The 13,705-nt window shown below is 39.6% G+C and overlaps 1 protein-coding gene across 1 annotated transcript in view; it reads right to left on the bottom strand.

The window, feature by feature from the left end:
* Positions 1-12,444, bottom strand: part of LOC133074479 (GON-4-like protein) — a 42,737-nt gene extending 30,293 nt beyond the window's left edge. Inside the window, 3 exon segments of the mRNA XM_061168412.1 lie at positions 3,983-4,081; positions 10,030-10,551; positions 12,350-12,444. Of these exon segments, the coding sequence (XP_061024395.1) occupies positions 3,983-4,081; positions 10,030-10,551; positions 12,350-12,386 (658 nt within the window). The 5' untranslated portion in view covers positions 12,387-12,444.
* Between the last annotated feature and the right edge of the window lie 1,261 nt (positions 12,445-13,705).

Genomic DNA, 13,705 nt, shown 5'->3' with positions numbered 1-13,705 from the left:
AGGAGAAGGAGTATCTGCCTGATCGGTTTTTAGTGCAGATGAAAATGCCCTAATCTGGAGGAGGGGAAAAAAAGCCACAAAGGACATTAATTAGTAAGAAAGAGAAGCAAGAACCAGGATTTAAGGCAGGAAGGGAGAGACTAAGTCTACTGTTCTGTGAAAATGCAGTCAGATTTATGACCAGGACTGCCCTTCTCTATTAAGCTGCTCGCCCCAGAGCCTTGAAAGGAAAAGATAAAACAGAAGCTACCAGTCTTTGGATATTAAAAAAAAAAAGAAGGCCCTTTCTCTGAATTGGTTCTATCAATGCTTTGTCCCTGAAGTCAGGAAATACCTTATTTTTTAAGCTTCTTTTCATACCAGACAGTGCCCCTGGCAACCCAGAACCCCATGAATTCAACACTGAAGGCATCTAGTGGTCTACTTGCCTCCAAGCCTGTCTCCAATTCAACCTTGAGATCAGGGGTCATAAGGACCTTAAAGGTGCATTACACATGATATTCTTTTTTTTTTTATTTGTTTTTATTAGTTGGAGGCTAATTACTTTACAATATTGTAGTGGTTTTTGCCATACATTGACATGAATCAGCCTACACATGATATTCTATGGAAAGGATTATCACCAATACACAAGTGCCCCTATGGAGAGAACATCACGTAAGTCTGGAGGAAGGATTACACTATGGAAGATGGCAACACTGTTAGGGAAAAAGCCAAGAAAGCCATCAAACCTGCAACAACAAATCCCCACTGGAGAAAACCGTGTTCAGAAGCCATGCATGAATTCACAGGATTTACGACAGAGCCAATCAAGGAAATCATGAAAGAGATTGTGAATATGGCCCCAAAGAGATGGGGGTAAAGAGATTCAAGTTTTGGATCTTAGAGAAATTCAAGAGCTAACAGACACCACACCACAGGAATTAACAGAAGATGACTTGATGGAGATGAGTGCTTCCAAACCAGTGCCAATGAGCACTGATATAAGACAAACTAATATAAGACAATCTGGCAGAAGAGTTCTGATTATTCAAGACTCTTTTTTCATTTCTTTTACATGGAGACTTCATGTTACACACTCTGAAACCAAAGCACATGGTGGGAGATGGATTGGTACCACACAGAAACATTTTTAGAGAAATGAAAAAGCAAAAAAGTCAGACAAAAATTACAATGTATTTCCACAATGTCACATTCTCTGCTTCCTCATCAGCCTCCACCACCTTTTCTGTCTCACCACCCCTGCAACAGCAAGACCAACCCCCCTTCTTTCTCCTCTTCCTCTTCAGCTGATTCAATGTGAAGACAAGGAGGATAAAGGCATTTTTCATGATCCACTTCTACTTAATTAACAGTAAATAGTCACCATGCCAACAGTTAATAAACTTACCTGTTGTGTATATATGTGTGTCTTTCTGTGAAAATCTAATAACTGTATGGCAAGAACTGTATAAGATGTTTTTGTGTCATCATCATTATCATTGCCTAAGTATTAGAACATCATGTGCAAGACATACTGAAATGAATAGCCTACCCTTACATAAAGTGATATTTAATATAAAATTAACAATGTGTTAGCTTTATTACTGATGTATAACTTTGCTTTCAAAGAGTTACATTACGTATAGTATGCCTCTCTCTTGTAATCAGAGAAACCTTGTATCAGCCTCTCATATTTTTTAAAATGTAACAATGTTTACAATCCTGTACATGAATATTGACTAAATGTTACTTTTGTTCAGTCATTAAGTCATGTCTGAGTCTTTGCAACCCCACAGACTGCAGCAGGCCAGGTTTCCCTGTCCTCTGCTATCTCCCAGAGTTTGCTAAAACTCATGTCCACTGAGTGGTGATGCTATCTAACCATGCCATCCTCTCTGTCCCTTTCTTCTTTTGCCTTCAATTTCTCCCAGCATCAGGGTCTTTTCCAAAGAGTTGGCTCTTTGCATCAGGAGGCCAAAGTATTGAAGCTTCAGCTTCAGCAACAGACCTTCCAATGAATATTCAGGGTCGATTTCCTTTAAGGTTGACTGGGTTGATCTCCTTGCCATCCAAGAGACTCTCAAGAGTCTTCTTCAGCACTACAGTTCAAAAGCATCAATTTTTCAATGCCCACTCTTCTTTATGGTCCAACTCTCACAAACATACATGACTACTGAAAACACCATAGCTTTAACTATACGAACCTTTGTCAGCAAAGCACTGTCTCTGCTTTTTAATATGCTGTCCAGGTTTGTCATAGCTTTCCTTTTAAGGAGCAAACATCTTTTAATTTTATAGCTGCAGTCACCATCCGCAGTGATTTTGGAGCCCAAGAAACTAAAATCTGTCACTGCTTCCACTTTTCCCCCTCCTGTTTGCCATGAAGTGATGGGACCTGATGCCATGATCTTAGTTTTTTTAAGGACTATAATACTGTATGCCATAAAATTTCTGTAACAATTCATTCATCCATAGGCCAGGGTACTATGAAGCAATCCTATCAATTACACTAGGCTACCACCAAGCCATCATAGTGTTGCTTCTTCATTATCAATGCATGAATCCTTATACCAGTAAATAAATACGAATTTCTTTATCACATCATCTTTTCATTTTTCATGTCCAGTTGACACATATGCCTACACTGTTCTGTATCATATAAGACAATATTAATATGACAGATGATTTATCCTGTAAACAGACAACATAAACTTAGAGTATCAATAAATACAGTATTACAAATGTAGTTGTCTTCCTTATGATTTTCTTAATAACATTTCCTTTTCTCTGGTTTACTTTATTGCAAGAATCCTCCAGCCTTTTCTTTCTACACTTTTTGTTTGATTCTTCCTCTAACCTTAACTGTCACAACATGCCAAAATAAATGGAAGACCTTCATAAAAAAAAGGCAGTCTAATCTCAAAACTGAGATGAAAGATGAACTAAAGCACAAAACAAAACATAAGTCCTAAAGGACTGCGCTCACATAATTCTCTTTGGACAAAGACTTGCATTGTTTAGGTACATAATGAACACTTTGGCATACTGATAAAGCTTTCTTCATAACCTTGTCAACAGCCAACGTTTTACCTGCACCATGTGGTGTTACCTATCCCAGGACAGGGGATACAAATCAACAGTTCCTGAAACATGTTATCCATTATTGGCAAACTAGCAATGGGATAATTTTTTTTAAAATGACTCAAGCCAAGTTATCTGTTTCCCATGCCTCCAATCTTGCTCTCTTTACCTACCACATCAATAAATTAAACTGGCATTAAATCAAAGTGATGTTTCTAGAATCCAAGTCAGTTCCTACTGATTTCCTGCTTAAAACTCTTTGATCTCTCCTTTTTGACAGATCAAAAATCAAATCTAAGATTCTCCAAGACCTGAACACTGCTTAACTTTTCTATCATCACTCACTCAGACAACTAAATCAAACTTACTATTTTTGAAACACATGTATTGTTGTTTCATAATTTCATGGTCTGCAGACATTCTTCTATTTGCAATATCCTTCTCTGGCCCCATTTGCCAAAAATTTCTTATTGCTCCTTCTAAACTAAGATGAAACATCTCATTTTGTGAATCATTCCCTAAGCCATAGTATACATAGGACACTATATACCCTTTTCTAGGCCACCAGGGTACCTTATACACAAGCTATTATAGCTCCTATCACTGTGTACTGTAGCTGTTTCTGTCTGTATCCCCCTGCTAAGCTGACATCCTACAGGCAGAGGCCATGTCTTACTCATTTCGGTACAATCGCTGCCAAATACTGGACTCAATATGTGACTGTGGGGTGTATAAATGAGTAACTGAAAGGATTCCTGAATATATATGTAAATTTAAAGAATTATAGAAATAAATGGTAGGGGAAACTTAAATGTCTTAATCTAAGTGGGCTACAAGCTTCACCCTCAAAAATCTGCAAAGTAAACAAAAGTAGATGTGGAAAAGTCAAGAGCACGACTCATAATAAACACAGACTCACTGGTGATTCTTACTGCCTGGTCAGTGCAGAAATCCTTTGCATCTGGTTCATCAAGTTCTTCCAGGAAATTATATTCTGGATTGTCATCATTTGCCTTCTCTAGGAAAAGAAAATGTTTCAGACACTTTTTCCCAACCGTGAACTCATCTCTGTAAAGAATATTTAAGATGTTCAGCCCCATAAGAATCTATTCCAATATAGCACACTTATTCTGAAGATTCTATCTTTTATTTATTTTTTGACCATGCCAGGAGGTTTGCAATATCATAGCTCCCTGACCAGGAATTGAACCCAGGCCCACAGCAGTGAAAGCAAAGATTTCTAACCAGTGGAACACCAGGGAACTCCCTATTCTGCAGTTTTTACACAACTTAGCCTTTCTTTTTTTCCCTCACTGCCAGTGTACAATTCATTTCCCATAGCTGATTCATCTCACCTATTCTCCTTACTAACCTAAGTTCCTTCCTTCCTTCGAACAAGTCTCTCCCAACATGAAGCCTACACAACCCACTGGACCAATCTCATCCACTGAGGGCAGAAACCAAAACGAAGGAGGAACACAACACAAACCAAAACGAACAAGTACAGTAACTTACCAAAAAGTGAAAAGATAGAGAAATACTGTGCAAATGAAGGAACAAAGTAAAAACTCACAAGACCAAATAAATGAAGAGGAAATAGCCAAACTACCTGAAAAAGAATTCAGAGTAATGATAGTAAAGATGAGCCAAAACCTTGAAAGCAGAATGGAAAAAATGACAGAATCAATGAGCACATTTAACAAGGACCTAGAAGAAATTAAAAAATAAACAGGGACAGACAATACAATTACTGAAATTAAAAATTCTCTAGAAAAAAATCAATACTCAAATAATTAAGGTAGAAAACAGATAAGTGAGCTAGAAGATAGAATGGCGGAAATAACTGCTGAAAAGCAGAATAAAGGAAAAAGAATGAAAAAAATTGAGGATAGTCTCAGAGACCTCTGGAACAATACTAAACACAACAGTCGAATTATAGAGATCCCAGAAGAAGAGGAGAAAAAGGGTCTGAGAAATTTTTTGAAGAGATCATAGTTGAAAACTTTCCTAACATGGTCAAAAATAGTCAATCAAGTCCAAGAAGCACAGAGAATCTCATTTACGATAAGCCCAAGGAGAAACGAGCCAAGACACATACTAACAAAACTAAGAAAAAATAAAAACAAAGAAAAAATATTAAAAGCAGCAAGTGAAAAGCAATAAATAAATTGGAGAAGGAGTTCATCAAGGCTGTATATTGTCACCCTGCTTATTTAACTTATAGGCAGAGTATATCATGTGAAACGCTTGGCTGGATAACTCACAAACTGAAACCAAGACTGCCGGGAGAAAGATCAACAACCTCAGATATGCAGATAATGCCACTGTAATGGCAGAAAGCAGAGGAACTAAACAGCCTCTTGGTAAGGGTGAAAGAAGAGTGAAAAAGCCTGGCTTAAAACTCAACATTCAGAAAACAAAGATCATGGCATCCAGTCCCATCACTTCATGGCAAATAGACGGGGAAAATGTGGAAATAGTGACAGATTTTATTTTCATGGGCTCCAAAATCACTGCAGACGGTGACGGCAGCCATGAAATTAAAAGATGCTCCTTGGAAGAAAAGCGATGACAAACCTAGAAAGCATATTAAAAAGCAGAGACATTACTTTGCCAACAAAAGTCTGTATAGTTAAAACTATGGTTTTTCCAGTAGTCATGTATGGATGTGAAAGTTGGACCATGAAGAAAGCTGCATGAAGAAAGCTGAGACCAAAAAATTGATGCTTTCGAACGGTGGTGCTGGAGAAGACTCTTGGAGACCCTTGGGCAGCAAGAAGATCAAACTAGTCAATCCTGAGGGAAATCAATCCTGAATATTCATTGGAAGAACAGATGCTGAAGATGAAGCTGCAATACTTTGGCCACATTGGAAAAGACCCTGATGCTGGGAAAGATTGACGGCAGGAGGAAAAGGGGGAGACAGAGGATGAAATGGTTGGATGGCATCACCTACTCAATGGACATGAGTTTGAGTAAACTCCAGGAGATAGTGAAGGTCAGGGCAGCCTGACATGCTGCAGTCTGTGGGGTCACAAACAGTCAGACACAACTTAGCAACTGAACAACAACAACACACAAGGGAAACCCCATACGATTAACAGCTGATCTTTCAGCAGAAACTCTGCAGGCCAGAAGGGAATGGCAGGCTATATCTGAAGTACTGAATGTGAAAAACCTACAACCAAGATTACCCTACCTGGCAAGGATCTCATTCAATATTGATGGAGAAGTCAAAAGCTTTACAGACAAGTAAAAGTTAAAAGAGAATTTAGCACCACCAAACCAGCTTTACAACAAATGTTAAAGGGACTACTATAGACAAGAAACACAAGAGAAGGAAAAGACCTACAAAAACAAATCCAAAACAATTAAGAAAATGTCAACAAGAACATATGTATCAATAATTACTTTAAATGTAAATGGATAAAACGTTCCAACCAAAAGACACAGACTCCTGAATGGATACAGGAACAAGACCTATATACATGCTGAATACAAGAGACCCTCTTCAGACCTAGAGACACATATAGACTGAATGTGAGAGGGTGGGAAAAGACATTCCATAGTAATTCTCATAGAGAGACCTTAAAGAATATTACAAGAGATAAGGAAGGACACTACATAATGATCAAGGGATCAATCCAAGAAGTAATTTGCTTACTGCTAGCCTAACAGCTTCAAATTGGTAACATGAAAATAATTAGCTGAAAACTGTAAAAACCAACTGATTGTAAGCTGAAATCCACCTAAGTTAATCATTTTTAGAAGGCAAAGAAAGGAGAAAAAAAGACTCAAGGAGAAATTAGGGTATGTAAATCAATTTTAAAAGAACAATTAAAATTCTGTGAGAATAAACACCAATCCAGAGAAAGGTTTAATCACTAACACCTGCAGCCTAGAAACATATTTTTTTTTAGAAACATAATTTAACAATGTATATCAATTGTAACACAATGCTGATACTTCAGAATTACCTAAATGTTTTTCTGCTTTTTTCCCCACATAATCATAATCAAAAAACCAAAATGTTACTTAAACGAAAGCAAAACAACAAAAAGAATAGGCACTAAAGTATAACAGCAACTACTCTGTGGCTTTCCTGGTAGCTCAGCTGGTAAAGAATTCACCTGCTAATGCAGGAGACACCAGTTCGATTCCTGGGTTGGGAAAATCCCTGGAGAAGGGATAGGTTACCCACTCCAGTATTCTTGGGCTTCCCTGATGGCTCAGCTGGGAAAGAATCTGCCTGCAATGCGAGAGACCTGGGTTTGATCCCTGGGTTGGGAATATCCCCTGGAGAAGGAAACAGCTACCCACTCCAGTATTTCTAGCCTGGAGAATTCCATGGACTATCCATGGGGTTGCAAAGAGTCAGACACAACTGAGCAACTTTCACTTTCACTCTGAGTAGTAAGATTATGAGTGATTTTTATTTTTTCTTTCAACTTTTCAATCTTTTCCAAAATGCACATATATGAATTTTCAATCTTTCTTCTTTCTTCCTTTCTGCTTTTTATGTGACATGTCTATTATGTCTATTTGACCAAAAAATGTTACTTCGCTGGGGTGGGGGGGGAGTTGGGGATGGGGTGGTGGTAAAAGGGAGTCAAAATGTACTTCTTTGACTGGTATTATTTGCTTAGTCACTAAGCTGTGTCCCACCTCTTTTGCAACCCCATGGATTGTAGCCCACTAGGCTCCTCTGTCCATGGAATTTCCCAGGCGAAAATACTGGAGTGGGTTTCCATGTCCTTCTCCAGGAGATCTTTCTGACCCAGGGTCCAAACCCGCATCTCCTGCACTGGCAGGCAGATTTTCTTCACCACAGAGCCACTGAGATGGTGGCATTACTTGTACATACAGCTAACAGAAGTATTACAAGGTGGGATAATCAACTTTCAATTATCCAGATTAATGAGGGGTAGTAGTATTACTGATAATACTAAAACAAACATGTTTATTTTATCTACATTTGATATTTTTTATCTATTCTTGGATATTCACTGACAATTAAACCCCCTTGAACCCCTACTTAGTTTCACTTTCTGTCTCTAGCACTTTTTTTTTTTAATCTCTAGCCCTTTAATTCTGCATTTTCTTCCATTCCTTCTGGTCTTCATGTCACAAACACACCACAGCCAAGGATAAAATTTAAGTCATGTGGTTGAAAGACTAGCTATTTCCATTTCCACTCCACTGCACAAATTATCACTGGGACTTTCATCCTTCCCTCTTTAATTTCATCATTTGATTTCCTTTTCCCAAAATCTCTCCTAAATCTACTCTCAATGATCAACCTTTAAATGTAATATTTTTCTCAGGTATCAATGTATCTCCTTTGTCACTAAGTTTTATATAAAGTACCTGCACTTAAAACTCTCCTGCCTCCTTGACTTTCACTATTATTGATACTTCTCAAGTTTTCCCTTCTCTATCACCTTCTGCCATGTTCCTTTCCATGAGAAGAACCACAATCAAAACTTTTTTAGTTCTACCTCTTATCAAACTTCAATCTCAGTTTTCTATTTTTCCTTAATGGCCCAATGTCACCTCACACTCCCCATATCTAAAGTTGAACTCATTTTAACCCCTCAAATACCTCCCCACGAAGGCATGCTTCACATCCCCCAACCCAGACAAATTAAATGTTATCAGTCTCTGAGTAATATTAATTCTTTCTTTCTAATGTCTCTAAGACATACCCTTTCTTCTCTATCCTTACCACCAACATCCTACATCAATACTTTACAAGGTCTCAAAGGCATAACAGCATGACTCTGTATAGTAATCTGAATTTATTCTATTTGAAACCATGTTACACTCCCATACAAACACAGCACTTTTACATGTTTGTAGAAAATGCTATTCTATTTCCACTCCTTTACCCTAAACCATCAAATTCTATCAATCCACCAAGATCCAGTTTCAAAAATCCTAATTACCTGTACCTCACTTCCATTCAATCACATATTGTCTTAAACTGCACCAAATGAATTAGGTGCTTGTGTCTCTTCCCAACTACATTATAAGCGTTCTGAGGTCAGAAGTATGCCTTCTGCTTCTTTTGTTTATTAGTGAGCTATAACCTTCAGGGAAAGTTCAAACATTCAAGCATAAAAAACAAAGCGCCCCCCCCCCAAAAAAAACCCATCACAATCTAAACACACTCTAACACTCTGAAGTCATCTTTCACTATCTCTCCTGCCTCTGCTCAGACTGTTCTTCAGCTAAGAAAACTCCATGCCACCATTCCATCAAGTCACAATTCATCCTTCAGGGCCTAAGGGTTATGGCATCTCTGGAGAGCCTTACCAAATGCCATAGGCAGTCGTCTCTCCCTTATAGCTGCTGCCCCTCCTCAAGGCCCACTTCATAAACAGCCACCAAATATCAGTAGGCCATACATAGTTCATCCCTACAGAAATGATGAAAAGATAAAAAGGAAGGAAAGAGGGCCTCCCTGGTGGTCCAGTGGTTAAGAATCCACTTTGCAATGCAAGGGACACCGGTTCCTGATCCCTTCTCTAGGAAGATCCCTCAAGCTGCGTGGCAACTAAGCCTGTGTGCTACAACTACTGACTACACCTAGAGCCCTGCTCCACAGTAAGAGAAGCCACTGCAGTGAGAAGCCTGCACATGACAATGAGAACAGCCCCCACTCTCTGCAACGAAAGAAAGCCCGTGTGCAGCAACAAAGACACACCACAACCAAACAAATAAAGAAATCTTAAAAAAAAAAAAAAAAGGAAAGAATACGGAAGATGATCAAGGAAATGGAGGGGAGAAGAAAGTTTCTACCCATTCATAATGTTCAGTGCTGACCCTTACAAAGATAAGGCTCCAATTCCAAACCCAACCAGCATCCCCTTTCAGAAATGCTATTTTGTAAAGGCACTGCAGGGAGTGCAATGACAAGCTGGTACTAACAAGGTAAATGTAAGCCAAAGATCTTCCATGTCTTACCTCCTTCTTCCTTGACTTCTTCACTAGGCTTTTCTGAAAAAAGTTCCCTTGGGATAGGATGATCGCCTCTGTCTTCTTGAGTAACCGACCCAGGTCTGAGTGTAATTTTCTTCCCTCTCCTTGAGCTAGTGGCCTGAAGTTTTCCTTTACCAATGTGTGTATTTACAGGCTGGGAAGACTCCAAGGAAGGTAGGGTGATTCCCTGAGAGATGGCCACATCCACAGCTTCCAGAACTGCAACATTTGTGCTGTCGGTGAGCATCCTAGAGCTCAAAGATGGGTCCTCCATACCAAGCTGAATTCTGGCAACCTGCACTTCAAGGTCAGCTGCTCTGCCATGACTTGGACTCCAGGACAGGGACACTGACCCCAGGTCTTTAACTTGGTCAGATTCTGGTTTAACAGCTGACTGAAGGTCTAAGTCATCTTCCTCCTGGCTGCCCTGATGTTGTGGGGACTCTGTCAACGTAGTTCTTCTCTTCTTACAGGGCAACATTTTCCAAGTCCCACTTTTGTTCCATCCTGAAAGGATAAAGGCAAGTTCTTATCACCTTCCTATTAATTAATGGTAATAAATTCCCTCAGATATACTTTTACTTATTCAATTTCAAACATGAACACTGTACTTCACACCAAATGCAATCTCCCATTAGGTGGGAAGTGAGAGACAGAATGCGTGAGTTCAAATCCTAACTCTATTACTGATCAGTGTGTTATCTTGCCTGAGTGACTTCACCTATCCAAATTCTGGTTTCCTCAACTATAAAAGATAATAATTTGTCTAACCTTATGGAGTTGTTATAAGAATTAAATAGTAAATGATTAGTAACTGTTAGCTATTACTATTACCATCAGGGAGGTAGGATAGCGTGATGTTGAGAGCAAACTGTAGAGTCAAACCATCTGTATTTGTTTCCCAAGTAAGCTTTGTGACCTTGCATAAGTTACTTTACCTGAATTTCATTTCTTCAAAATGAAATAAAAATAGCACTTCCGTCATTTATTAGATCAATAAATGTTTGCCATTGTTGCTTTTATAAACAGGTATTTCCCTTAACAAAAAGAATCCAAAAGCAAAGTGTGGTTGTTTAAAAAGGTTAGACTATATTAACAAAAATTTTGTATTGAAAACAAGAGAGATTCCTAATTTTTGTGTATACTATGTTATTTCTGAACAGCTGACTTCAATTCCAATTATCACACTTTAATGGCAACACTAACCTAAAGTGGAGGTTATCTTCTCATATGTTCTTACAGCATCTATTTGCAAACCTCTTTTTTTGTACGTACCACTTTTATGATTGCTTCTTGGCTCTTTCCCACCAGCCCCCCACAAACTATGTGCTTTTTGAGGGAAAAGACTCTTTCAGTGAGTACCCCTAGTACTCAGCAATATCTGCCCTATTGGAGACAATCAGTAACTACTGTTCCCTGAATGAATGAATGAGTGTGTGAATTTCCTGTTTTGTGCATACTCTATGCAGGTTGGACCAAGAGCATTATATGAAAACTACCCCCAAAAAACTTCATTCTCAATAAGATAGGTCCAAGAATAGAACATGCTGCCTTGTGTTACAGTGAGTTCTTTATCATTAACAATGTTCAAGTAAGGCCTGAATGCCCATCTACCGAGGCAGTAGATGAAAACCTGGACTAGAGGACGGCAACATAAAAGTGCTCTCTGACAGCTTGAACTATAAGGTTAGTTTTAAACTGCTTTAATTCCGTTTCTCCAGGACACTGGGAGAGATTCCCCAGCCCAGACCAAATGAACTTTTGTCCATATCTTGATAATCACAGTTGAATTAACAAGTAAAGATTCCTCTGATAAGGGAATGGTAAGGGAGAATTAAGGATCGTGGCATTAGTTTAGGCAAGTCATATTGCAGATAAATCACTGAGGTCCAAAAAGGCGGGGCTTGGGGGGGCAGGGGATGAAAAGAAGAAAGGCAGCTACAATTCAGTCAGTAGCCGGTAGAGATCAGCTCAGGCACTTCAAACACAAAAGAGGTTTAAAGAGGCCCCCTCTTCGGGAACTGCAGTCAAACCAGCAGGGTGAATGAATGCAAACACGGAGGCAGCCCCAGCGCGAACCCCTCCTGGGCAAACATTTCACAAAGTGGTACAAACTGCGCTTTTCAACTCAGCGCCTAGCGCTGACTCAGTCCCCACTCCCAGCTAGACGTCTTCACTCCCCAACGTCTGTCACGCACCCCGCACCAGCCCTCAGACCCGACCGCCTCAGGCTGAACATCCTTCGCCCGGACGTCCGCTCCACACTGCCTCTTCCCGCCCTACAGGACACAGCCCGCGCCCTCACCAGCCGGCCGGCTCCCGCGGAAGCTCAGCTTCCTCATCACCGGAAGTCAGACAACGGCAGCCACTTACTAACGCGTCCCCGGGTCGCGGTGCGCCGCGTCGGGGTGTCAAGGAGCACGCTCCCAGCCCAGGCGCCATTCTATTTTAGGGCACAATGAAGCGAAAGCGCGAGTACTTCCGTTGTTGGCAAAAATATTTAAAGGCACTAGCTTGCTTTCTCTGTCCACTGAGCTATCCTACTCAAAACAACGCTGGGAGTTTAAGGTTCAGTGGTTTAAGTTGACAGTACTCACTACAAGACACCTGGAATATGCAACCAAGGAAATGGAGAATTCATAAAATTTAAGAAAGAGAAATCCTGGGTTACAAATAGTGCAGTTTCCTGAATAAAGTGAAGGTAGTCTTGAATTCAATCCATAGTAATTATTCTTATCTGTATAATACACTCCTTACAAAATGCTTTCACTTACGTTATCAAAGGTGGCTTTTTGTTTTTGTTTTTGTTTTTGTTTTTAATCTTTACAATAAATTCTATGGGACAATGGCTATTATACCTTCCGGTTTATACAGGACACATTTTAGGCTCAGCTGGGTAGATGATTTTTACAAAGATACACAGCTATCAGATGGAATCAGGTATCCTGACTCTCGCTTCTGATGCAGTAATCCGGTGTCCAGGGAGGTACTTGGGGCATAGTCGAAGGCCAATAAATTCAATATATGTGCTTTGATGTTCTCTTTTCTCTTTCCTAGAAGGACAGAAGGTCAAAACTAGAAAAGTACATTCAACTCTCTCACTTTACAGATGAACCACCAACATTTATATATTTAAGTAATTTATTTGACTTGATTTTGTCTGTAAACAGAATCTACAAAATAAAAGGATCCACAGCTCAAAATGGTGAAGTTGATATAATCATGGAGATAACCGCCAGCAGTCTGACTCTAATGTGAATCACACTACCTCTTCCATTCCAAAGATGTCTCTAGAAGCTTGGCTTTTCATTTGTGTTCTGCTTTTTGAAACTACACAATACACAGGCCTGTTGGTTTGCTATCTCTTTCTCATCTAAGCTGTTCTATGCATTTGAAGCTTTTAGAAGGGAAATATCCAACACCGATTAATTATTGGCAACCTTCATTAGTTTTTAAAAGAAAGAAGCTTCAATTTACACATCACAGAATCCCTCCTACTTATTGTTCTTCAGTTGCTAAGTCGTGTCCAACTCTTTGCGACCCCATGAACTGCAGCACGCCAGGCTTCTCTGTCCTTCCCTATCTTCCTGAGTTTGCTCAAACTCATGTCCAGTGAGACAGTGATGCCATCAACTATCTCATCCTCTGTCGCCCCCTTCTC

Source organism: Dama dama, chromosome 20 (assembly GCF_033118175.1).
Source record: "Dama dama isolate Ldn47 chromosome 20, ASM3311817v1, whole genome shotgun sequence".
Taxonomy (NCBI): domain Eukaryota; kingdom Metazoa; phylum Chordata; class Mammalia; order Artiodactyla; family Cervidae; genus Dama; species Dama dama.
Note: the sequence above shows the minus strand (reverse complement) of the source record. Positions and strands in the feature narration are given on the sequence as shown.